Below are 11,712 nucleotides of genomic sequence, written 5' to 3'. Positions count from 1 at the left end.
CTCCTGGGGGACCAGAGGCACCAGGAAGCCCAGGGAAGGAGAAGCCAGGGGGCTGGGGCTGCCCCAGAGTCCCCATCACATTAAGGTCTAAAGACATGGACTCACCCCACCTGGGGGCCTGCAGGGCAAGGCTGGCCCAGTGGAGGGAGGGGGCTGGGCATAAAGGAGAGCGGACACTAGTCAAGCTTCCACTTCATGTAAACAAAGGGGGACCCCCTGCCCGGCCACGACAGTCTTGTGGAGGTGTGTGATTGTTCTGAGGTGCTGCAGACCCTCACATCTGGGATACGGGGTCCCTGAGGCCAGGATGGAGGCTGCTGGGGCAGGAGGCCAGTAGGCGTCCGATGTGCAAATTGGTGCAGGGTTTGACCTGTGTCTCCACAGGACAGGATGGGGGCATCCACAGGTCCTGCCGACAGCTGGCCCGCAGCTCACAAAATCACACAATTGCTGGCCTTGTCAGGACTGGAACTTGTTTTACCTGCAGAGACAAGGGACACAGGTGAGGGAGGATGTAGGTAAAGTGCTCCCTGGGCTGGCCTCCAGCCCCTCTCCTATGCACTGCCCACACAGCAAATTTGGGTGCTGGGGTCACTATCTCCCTCCCAAGCTGCTGAAACCAGGTCAGTAGGTGCTCAGAAGAGCAAAAGGAAAGCTTCTCCGTGTCCTGACAGCCTCAGCAAGACCACTCCTGGTTGAGGCACCAGGGATCTGCCATCTTCTGACCTCAGAGGGGCGATTCACCAGTTGCTAATACCCTGTGCTGCGTCACAGCTCACGAGTGCGACCGCAGTCACTGTCAGTGACCCTCAGCGTGGCCCTGCTGCAAGGGGGCGTCCTGGCCCAACCTGACAGTGGGGGCCGGGGGGCCAGTAGCCCCCAGAACCAGGCAGCGCCTGCGCCAATGCCGCCCTTCCGGGCCCCATCTCAGCTCCTCCCACCACTCAGGCCCCGAAGGGAAGGGGCAATGCGCTGCCTCAGGAGGGCCGGCAGGCGGACCGGGAGGGAGCCAGGTATGGGGGCGCGGGGCACACCCTGCACCGAGAGGAAAGGGGTGGAGAGGCACAGCCCTCCTCCTCCCAGGCCCCTTCCATCAGTGTCCACTGCCTTTACACCCCAAGCAGAGGCCGGCTGTGTTCCTGCCCTCAGACCAGCGCCTCGAGTCTGCTGCGGGAAGTCCTCCTGGGGCGCTGGCCGCCGTCTCCTGGGCGGCCGCTGACCTCTCCACACCGCCAGGGCCAGGGTCATCTCCCGGCACTCACACCACCTTCCCGTATCACCTCAGCTGTGAATTTCATGGAGGTGGTGTTGGCCTCCTCTCCCGGGCCATTAGCAAGAGAGACGCTGAACAGGCCTGAGTGGGGCCCTTCCCTGCCCGGCCAGCGGGACCCAGGCCTCGGGACTTGCTGCGGGTCCAGCCGAGCCATTCAAAGAGCAGCTAGGGCGTCGAGGAGGTGGGAGGGGAGCCAACGATGATGCCCGCCTCCCTGTGGCTCCAAGGGCCCGGAGCTGGGTCAGCCTCCAGCCTCCAGCCTCCTCGGGTGCTGAGGCTGCCTCCGCTGCCCTTCCCGTCCTGCAGTCCCCTGGCTGCGGCAGGACACGTCCGTCCCCACTTCCTGTCCTCAGCGGCTTGCTGTACTTGCTGGGCCTACAGAGCAGATGCTGAGTTTCTCCCCAGAGGCAGCAGAATTTTGGAGGCAGGAGAGAAAAGTCCTGTGGGCTCCCGAGGCCAGGGAGGAGTGGCCGTGTGGGCTGGGGGCGGCCGGGGCAGAGCAGGTTGGTGGCCAGCTTCCCACACTCCCACCCACTCTCTTGAGGCTGGATGCGAGCCTGGAGACGGGCCTCTCGCTCAGAATTCACCGCCACGCCTCTGGCGGGAGGCCAGGCTGAGGACCAAGCCCTCGAGTCCACCCCTCCGCGGCGCACAGACCGGAGTCCGCTGCCGCCTGCAGCAGACGCCGTGGCCAATCACACCTGCTCAGATGAGTGGAGGAGAATATATCAACAGCCCCACATTTCCACTTTTTACAAAGTCTGTGTGGCACAGGCGGCCCAAAGGAGGCTCACCAGAGAAAGTCAAACTTCAAAGGAAGAGGTGAGACTGGACATAGGGGCAGGAAGTGGTGGAGAGGCGGCCTGAAGGAAGGCCTGGAGCATCGGGGCCCGGCCGGTCCGGCTCGGCAGGCAGGAGAGGGGACAGTGGTATAGACGGCCATGACAAGGACAGTGAGCTCTACCTCCCTACAGGCTTCAGGACCTCACACTCCCCTTTTCTGGAAGATTCTTCCCCTGGGTGTCCACATGGTTCTCTGCTTCCCATCATTCAAGTCTCTGCTCAAATGCCCCTTTGTCAGAGAGGCCTTCCCTGATCACTCTTCAGGAGAAGGTCCTTGCCCTCCCTGTCCCCCTCCCAGCACATAAGGGCAGGGGCAAGCTCACTTTGTCCACTGCTACACCAGGAATTTAGGACAGTGCCCGGCACAGAGCAGACACCACATAGACAGACATTTGTTGAAAACAATGAACCATCAGGCAGCAGCAAGCTACGTAAGGGTTCGTACCAATCTAACAACAAGAGCGACTGCAGTGGCGTCAGTGGGTGGTGGCCGGGTGATGTACGTGCCCTCACTCACCTAGATGGTGACGGAAGCCCTGGGCAGGCCCAAGAGACCAGCAGGGCAGGGGATTTTGACATCTGCCAGTGAGACTCAGGATGCCTGCCTCTTCTCTGGAGCCCAGTGGGATCAGCTCCTCGAAGGATGCCCACTCAGCTCCCATCATCTGTGCCATGTGACCCAGACCTCGGCTGGTAACAGTGCTCAGGTTTATGGAATCAGAGCACGGCCTGAGAACATCGGCTGGGCTCTGACCTCAGGAGTGACACTGAGCTTTGGAGCTCCGTCTTGGCAAGACAGCTGTTGAGCAGGCTTACCCCGGAACTGGAGGCCCACAGGTCCCTTATGGAGCCCTGAGCCCCAGCAGCACCTCCCCAGCCTTCCATCTCAGGCAGGGGCCCAGACTTCCAGGAGAGAGATCTGAGACCTCCACCCCAGGGATGACACAGGCAAATGTGAAGCTCCCAAATCCAGGAGCCAGCGAGCAGAGCACTAGGAGCCAGGCCACACTGCCAGCCAGGGTGGCCCATCCACGCGTGACTCGGGCACCTGGGAGAGTGCCGGCAAGGCAACCGTGGCTGCAGTCACCTCAGAGAACTCTGGGAACAGAAGCGTGGGCTCAGGGGCTGCACTCTCTTCTTCCTCCATATGGGGGGGTGGGGGGGGGCGGTCAGTCATGTACTCAGGCCTCTGGCCCTTCCAAACAGCCTTTAAAGATGTAGGCAGCTGGTGTCAACCCTAACCTCCCAGAGATGGCCATAATGCTCTGGCAGGCCCTGCGAGGCAGGAGAGCCCACCGCCCTTTTCTCACTCATGACCGTGGGCACAGGGCCTCGCCTCTCTGCACGTCTGGGATCTCGTCTTAAAACAACATCATCAGGCAGGGCGGCTGTGGGTTCTGGGTGAGAGCATTTGGCACCGTGTCTACCCAGCACACGCCAGGTACTCAGCCAAAGTTGTGCCTTTCTTCCTCCTCTTACCACGCACACGAGTGTTGGCCTTGTCCCAGGGATTTCTCCAGGGGGACCAGGAGGGGTTTCAGGACATCACCTGGAAGCCCCTCCCCCAAACTGGCAGCCCCCGAGGGCAGAGCCTTGTCACCTAATCTGCTGCTCTGACGACCCCTGCGTGGGAAAACGCTCGGGGCGCTCGTTTAAAATGCAGATTCCTGAGCCCAGCCGAGCAAGACAGACTCCTCACTCTTTGGACAAGGCTCTCCGGTGACTGCTGGTCCCTGAGGCTGGATCTCTGCCCCAGAGTCCTGAGCTCCTGGATGGGCACAGGTGGCCGGCTCAGGAAAGGCGCCAATTGCAGGAGCACGGACTCAACTGAGAGAAAAACAAGGAGGAGAGGGTGCTTGGCTTCTACCAGTAGGGGGTGCTGTGAGCCTTCAAACCACCTGGCCGCCCCCGGCTGGACTGCCAGACCCAAAGGAAGGGATTTCTGAAGGTTCTCCCAAGGGCCACACCTGGGTTTGCAAAAATTTGCATGCTGTTTGACAACTATATACTTCTCATCAAGTAATTGTACAGGCTGTCAGCTCTTAGCTTTTCTATTTTTCTCTCTTTTACCCACCCTGCCATCGGCCTGGGTTCTCCCTTGACAAGAGGGCAGCTGGGACAGAAAGGACAGTCAGAATCAGAGCTCAAAGGGACCTCTTGAACCCTCCCTGGATCAACCCCTCCTCTTCTCAACCAGGAAACGGCCCTGGGGAGGTGAAAGGATGTGTCCAAGGTGTGAGGAGAAAGGTACTGGGAGCTGAGATCCGTCCGATGGCTGTTCTCACGATGCTCTGAATGTTCACTGTAGGACACTGATCCTCTCCCTGGATGGGGCCCTAAGGGAATCGCTAAAGTGATTTCCTCCCAGATGACAGTTCCCAGTGCACTAGGATTGCTAGTTCCAACCTTGGGGACCCCCATGCTGCCAGGAACCTGACCCTCTGGCACACAGAGTCCTGCTGATAAGCTTCTGCTGCCTGAGAGGAGGCACTAAACCTGTCAAACGTTTGGGAGGCTGGAGGCCACAAAAAGGGCCTTTGGGGAGGGGAGTCTCTGCTTCTTGCCCTGCCTTCGAGGGAAGAAAGCAGCAGGGAGAGGAAAGGTCTCTTACGGGACTTAATTCCAGGCCCTCGGGGCTGGATGCCCATCCAGGTACACAGAGGCTGTGCGGGACGAGGCCACTCTGTGTGTTTCCTTATGCTGGGGCAGGAATAGGGTGACCTTGAGGGCCATCCCTCGTGCGTGCCGCTGCACTCTTGCACTTGCCCTTCTCTCTCTGGGTGCCAGGCACTCAGGAGATGAGCTGGTACAGGGCGCATCCCTGGCTGTTTGGCTGGCTCCTGGCACCCCATGCAAACACTCAGGGAGCAGAAGTGTCAGTGACCGTTCAAGTCATCCAAGCAGGGGAAGCTGATGCTGAGACTCACTAAAGGAAGCAGGAAGGGATAAGACAATGGCCTTTTGTTTCTATGGAAACAGCACCTCAGGGTGAGGGGCTGAAGAGAAAGCTTCTACTTCACCTCCAGTCAGGATGTGGGAAAGAGCCCCTTTTGTGGTTGGGCTCGCCCCTCCCCCTCTCCTCCCTGCCAGGTGTTCACCATGGCAACCCTTCTTCCAAACAAGAGGTGCAGGGTAGCAGAAGCATCCGGTGCTGGGGGAGCCAGGAGCCCAGGGGGGATGGGACGGGCCCAGCTACCCCTCCCTGACAGGACATGGGCCCTGGCCTCGCTTTGCATCCCCGCCCCACGAACACTTACTGTGCCCTGGGACCACTTAACTCACCTCTCTGAGCTTCCATCTGCCACCTCCGTGGTTCCTGTGAGGGCCAAGTGAGAGAGAGAGCACCTAGGGAAGGACCCGGCACACGGAGGTGCTCAGTAAATGCTTCCTGGCCAAATGCAGCTATAGCCCTGGCACTGCTGCTGTGCCCAAATTCTCGGAGACTCCAGGCCTGTCCTACCTTTAAGAGGCACAGACTGAGTGCGTCAGGCTCTCTAGCAGGGCTGGGGCATCAGCGTTTGGGAAGACTTGCACTCCAGTCAATGTCAGGTCAAAGCTAGGGCCTTGAGGGACACAGGAATTCTGGAAGCACTCAGGCTGCCCAAGGTTAAGTCCCTGCCATTACCTACCTGGCCAGCCAGGGAGCCCAGCCTCACCGCTGCAAAGCCCCACAGTCTTGGAGGGAGAAACCCCAACATGGAAACCCCTTTGACTCAGCAGTGTCGACATGAGAAAAGGCGCCAGCAGTGGCCCTGGCTGTCACCACCAGCCAGAAAAGGCCACTCTGGAGACTGTTCCAGAGTAAGAGATAAAGGCAGAGAGACAGCCAGAAAGATACCACCACTAGGAACAATCTCTCCCAGAAGTAAGCAGCCTGGCAAACACCACTTATCAAATAAACAGGGAGGAGCCACGTCAAACTATTTACAACAGAAACAAGGAAAAGTGGGTCAGGGCATTGGTGCGGTGTGTTTGACCAGGTCAGGCCCTGACAACTGATCCAGCAAGGAACAAGGTTTGCTGGAACAAGCCCTAGAGTCAGAGCCCTAGTCTCAGACTACTCGGCGTCCAGCACTGTTCTGAGCACTTCATATCCTCAGAACAGCTGCGCGAGGCAGGCATCACCTTCCCATTTTAGAGAAGAGGAAACTGAAACTCTGGCTTGCAGTGGCTGGCCCCAGGCCACATGCAGACAAAGGCCAGAGCAGGATGGGACCTGAGGACTGTAGGGCCCAGAGCTGATGTGCTCTCCCTGCCGGGAGGCTGCCTTCTTGCAGAATCAGCAGTGCTCCTGGACCAAGGCCAGAGGCCTGAGGAGCCCTGGGCCCGGTGGGAGGGGCTCACCTGAGACGTCACCACTGGAGCCCTGGTTGGGCCTCTTCCCCGTCATAAACTCCGCTTCGGCCAAGGCCTCGGGGGAGAGGGCGCTGGCCGTGCTATTGGGCGCTGCGGGCCTCTTGGACCGCCGGCTGAAGAACCTGCTGCTGAAGCGCCTGCGCTCCTTGGCCACGGTGGCCTCCCCATTGGCAGCTTCTCCCCTGCCGTTTCGGGCAAGAGCCTCCCGGGGTCTGGGCTTCAGGTCCACACGCAGGTGGGAGACCACCCTGCCATACTGAGTCAGCTCCCCCGAGAGAACGGGCTCCACGGGGGGCAGCACCTGCTCCAGCGTGACCAGGTCGTGCAGGAAACTCTCCAGGCGCCGTGCTGACTCGCCGCCCTCGCTGCCCTCCTCCTGTCCCTGTGCATTGCTGCTGGCTTCCCGCTGCTGCCGGGCAGCCCAGCGCATCATCTCCCCAGGTGGGTGGCGGCTGCCTGGCACCAGGGTGTACTTGGGGTTGATAAGCTTGCGAGCCACGGTGGAGGAGTAGTTGAGGCCCAGCCTGCCAGCGCCTCCTGCCAGGCCCAGCTGCTGGTACAAGTCCACCTCCTCGGAGATGGCATACAGCTCCCGGAACTCCACGTCGAAGGGCTCCACGTTCTGCCCCGTCAGGAGGAGGAGAAGGTTCCTGTCCACATGGGAGGAACTCCAAGTGAATCTGGGGACACGGGGACAGAAAAGCAACATACGTGTGCCGGGGCCTGCAGCCTCCTCGCCCTGCCAGCCGCCCCTCGGTGAGCCCACCTCAAACCCCACTGCCCAGCCCGACCTGCTCCGCCACTGAGGCTGGACGCCTTGCTGCCTTCGTGCTAGGGTGCCCTCCCGCCACAGACCCAAATCCTCCCTTGGTCCAAGGTCTTGGCCTCAAATGCAGAAAGCAGGCAGTGGGTGCAGGGCAAGGGCAAGAGAAGTCAGGCCTGGATTCAAACCCGCTTTCTGCCCCGCGTGCCTCGTAAAATGGGGCTTGTAAGGTGTACAGTCACGGAGTTGTTGTGAGGCTCCAAGTCCAGTAACGAATATAAAAGGTTTCACTCAGTACCTGGCACTTTGTGCCATACATTTAATAAGTAGTACCTATAGCTGCCACTACTGTTAATAGTATTCCATTCCTTAACAGTTCTTCTCTGAATTTTTAGAGCACTTAGTGTCTGCAAAACCCCATACTTTAACCACGTAAGAGGACTGACGCCATTTATTAACTGTTTCACGTGCCCAGGACTCTTCCAGCCTCAAAGGGCAAGCAGTTGTTGCGGACCATGAAAGGCAGGCAGTGCTTAATGCTCAACAAAAGTTGACCTTCTTTCCTGAATAATCCATTAGCCAGGAAGTTTGAGGGAAGGGACTGGCCAGGAGGCTATTCTTTGCTATCAGAATAGACAATAGCTCTTAAACTCATGATTGTGGAGGCTCTAGTCCAGCATCTTTCTGACCATGAACAAAGGCCTCCCAGGCCCTTCTCTGACCTGGCCCAACTCACCTGTAGGATCCAGTGGCTACTTTTTCACCATCTACCATTAGGAACTTGGATGACAGGGTCCCCTTGATCTTCCCCATGGGCATGTAAAAGCCAACACCTGTCACAGAGCGGACACGGATGTTCTGTTGAGAAGAGGAGAAGGGCACTGTCACTCAGGTTGGGGGCCTGGAGGCTCTAAGCTGAGTCTCTGCTTGGGTGGAGGCTGAACCCTCTTGTCCACAGGACCCTGACTCTGCTTCCTACGGCCTGAGGAAGTCAGCAAATCTTGCTTTGGGCTCGGACGGGCCCAGGCTGGCCCCGGTCTGCCCTCAAAGCTCTTCAGAAGAGAAACACAGCCCTGCCTTCAACCCTGACGGTGACTCTGCGGGCTGAGCGCCCGGGACTAGGCTGGAGCTGCCTCCTTAGCCTCAGCAGCCTCGGGATAAAATGTAAGCGGGGCATGCAGTTAGGGTTATCAGTTCATGAGGCAAGGTTTTAGGCAGAAGGAAAGGGGTTGAGAGTGCTGTTCACCTGGGCCCCTGAACTGGGGAGCAGGCATAGGGAGGGGCAGAGGCCGTCTCCACCCCACTTCCTCCCCCCTCCCCACCCCCCACCCCAGTCCCAGTGACACCACTTACCCGAATACGGAAGTCAGCGAGCTCCAGGCCCTGACACATCTCCAGGAAATACTTCACACCTGCCTCGTCCAGGATGATGTACACTGGGACTCGGCGCTTGGAGGCAGCATCCACAATGTCTTGGAAGATCTCACCGTCAGTGAAGAGGTCCATGACCACAGCAATGACCTGGACGGGGAAGGGCACGACTGAGGCACGTGGTGAGTACACACATACGGAGTCACACCGCGGCCCACAGAGGACCAGCTGGGCTGGGGCAAGTGCTGGCCAAGAGTCAAAAACGCCATCTGCACCACTCCTGGGTTTTGCACATCCCCACCCACCTCTGAGCACATGTCAGCAGGAGATGGGCTCCCTGCTCTGGGAAGTGGAGATGGTGCAGAGGGTGCAGGCCATGCTGCTTGTACCTCATCCTTGGCAAATTCCCACCACCCACGCTGGGGATTTTCCAGCGGCTCTTCCGAAGCCGTGTCAGTGGAGATCTACGAGGCTGAGGAAAGTTGGTTCTGGTGCCTTTGGGAAATAAGCAGGTTCAAGGAGCTGCAGTCACGGAGAGGCATGAAATGGACCATTTCCACAAGCAGCAGATCTGCTCAGATACCACTTTCTTTGCAGACCTGGGTGCTCTGATCTCCCTGCAGCTGTGCAAAGCCCTGTGCTTCCCCGAGCACAGATTCGGGCAGAGCCAGTTAGCTCGGGCTCCCTTGGCCTCCAGGTGTCCAGACCATCCCACTTCATCCTCAAATCAAGGTCCCTGCCTAGGACCCTTGACTTCCAAAAGCCAGTCTTGATTATCCATCCTGGAAGGCAAGGCCTTCCGCAGCCTGAGGCAGATTTGCCTTTCTCATCTCAGCCTCCTCCGCTTTCCTACACGAACCTTCTGCTCCAGAGGCAGGGTTTTCTTGTTGGCCCGAAGCACTGTGCCCATGATGCAGAGGAAAGTATGTGCTTTGGGGTCAGAGAGATCTGATTATAACCACTTTCTGTAGAGAGATCTAATTTAACCACTTCTATTTATGTTAACCTTAGGCAAATCCCTTAACTTTGATGAGCCTCTGTTTCCTCATCTGCAAAGTGGGGATACTCTGTTCTTGATACATGTGGCATCAGGATTAGAAATAACATCTGCAAGTATCAACAATGCCTGATATGTAGGTAAGTCTTCAATAAATGGTAACCATTGTATGGTCGAAGGAGTCTGCCTGTCGTTTTAACTGAAAGCCCCAACGCTGAAGCCAGGCAGGCCAGGCCTGGTTCACTAACTCCACTACTGACTCATCAGTGCCCCAGCTTCCTTGGCAGCAAAATCGAGCTCATAGTAGCACCTGTCTCAAAGGGTTGTTGAGAAGGCTTAGAGAAGCAAACTGTGAAAGCGTTTAGCACAGTGCCGGCACGCGTTAAGCTCAATAAGTGTATCCTCCATCACCATCGTCATCATCACAATCACCGTCACCTTCACGTGTGCTCTGCCATTATCTCTGCCTCTAAAGACCACCCCCCAACACCATTTACACAATATTACATAAGGCCCTTCTTACCTCCTACATTTAATACCCAATCATTCATACAAGTAACATTTACAAAGCCCCACAGGCAGAGGGAGGATCTAAGGACAAACAAACTATAGTCCCTAACATCAAGGGGTTAATCCAGATGGAATCATAAGACATTCGCACAAAATAATAAGACATAAGGTAAAACGAGATAAATGCCTTGAGATGCACAAATGATGTGATGTGAGTTCAAAGGACGGGTGGTAGGAAGAGAAGGAGGGACTCAGGGAGGGGGAAGATTGAAAGATTACTTTCAGCCAGGGGAGAACAGGAAAGGTTTCACCGAGGAAGCTGAAACCTGAAGAATGGGCAGCCTTGGGTGCCATGAGAAATGAGCAGGGAATAAAACCAAGCAGGGAAGTGGGCAGGGCTACCATGCATGGGTATGCAGGTTGTGCACTGCACACAGGCACTGGGCTAATGGGGGTGAGTGGAAGCTGTGCCTGCCTGAGGAAGAGACGCCTTTTCCTAATCTGAGCACAGGTGCCACATGGGCTACCAGGGGCCTAAGAGGTGAACATTTCAGGCAAAGAAAACAGCACAAGCAAAGGCACTGAGGACAGGCATGACTGACAAAAACAGAGGAGATGCAAATAAAATACTGAATGAAGAAAGAGAAATAACAACAGATATATTTACTTTTTAAGAAATTCTTACTATTTAAGAAATGGTAAAAAGACTAGGACCATTTACACATTGATGACTTTGAAAATGAAATTGACATGGATAAGTCATTAAAAGTGAATTAAACATATCAACTGTAGTTCAGTTTTTAAAAAAGTAAATTAAATACAATACAGCATAATCGAGTAAGGTTATCTAAAAATGAAAGGATTATTCAACATCAGAAACATATCAATTTATAACACTTATAGTGTCAAAGAGGGAACATCATATATTATCTTAATAAGTTTTTAAAAAGTATTTAATAACACTATTTGCGATTAAAATTCTCAAAAAACTAGGACTAGAAGGGACCTTCCTTAATGTCATAAAGGCTATCTACTAAAAACCCTCATGAAACATACTTAAAGTTGCATTCCCTTTAAGTCTTAAGCAAGTCAAGAATATTCACTTATCACCACTGCTGTTCAACAAAGTACTGGCAGTCCTGACCAATGCAATATGACAAGAAAAAGAAATGAGACAGAAGGATTAGAAGAGACAGAACTACCAGTATTTAAGGATGACATTTTTTTGAAAAAACCAGCAGAATGCAGAGAAAAACTATTAGAAGTAATAGGAGAACTTGGCAAGATTGCCAGATACAAGAAAAACTTACAAAAACCAACAGCATTCTTCTAATACAACAATAACCAATTAAAAAACAAAAAAGAAAATGAGGTCCATTCAAAATTGCAACTTAAGCACGTAGTATTTAGGAATTAATACCTTTATGGAGAAATTTAGAAAACTCTATTAAAGGACAGTTACAAATATTTGAATAAATGAAAAGATAAATTGTGTTCATGGATAACATGATTTAATGTTTTAAAAATCCAGTTCTCCTCATATTAATAAAATCCAATGCAATTCCAATGAATGGTCAGTAAAATTTTTTGAGGAGCTCA

General features: G+C 55.1%; 1 protein-coding gene across 1 annotated transcript in view; it reads right to left on the bottom strand.

The window, feature by feature from the left end:
- Positions 1–333: 333 nt before the first annotated feature.
- FAM83F (family with sequence similarity 83 member F) overlaps positions 334–11,712 on the bottom strand; it is a 28,878-nt gene continuing 17,499 nt past the window's right edge. The window contains exons 2-5 of the mRNA XM_059081090.2: positions 8,589–8,756; positions 7,972–8,093; positions 6,461–7,152; positions 334–481 (exon numbers count right to left, since the gene is read on the bottom strand). Of these exons, the coding sequence (XP_058937073.1) occupies positions 432–481; positions 6,461–7,152; positions 7,972–8,093; positions 8,589–8,756 (1,032 nt within the window). The 3' untranslated portion in view covers positions 334–431. The remainder of the gene's footprint in view (positions 482–6,460; positions 7,153–7,971; positions 8,094–8,588; positions 8,757–11,712) is intronic.

This window comes from Kogia breviceps, chromosome 12, assembly GCF_026419965.1.
Source record: "Kogia breviceps isolate mKogBre1 chromosome 12, mKogBre1 haplotype 1, whole genome shotgun sequence".
Classification (NCBI taxonomy): domain Eukaryota; kingdom Metazoa; phylum Chordata; class Mammalia; order Artiodactyla; family Physeteridae; genus Kogia; species Kogia breviceps.
Note: the sequence above shows the minus strand (reverse complement) of the source record. Positions and strands in the feature narration are given on the sequence as shown.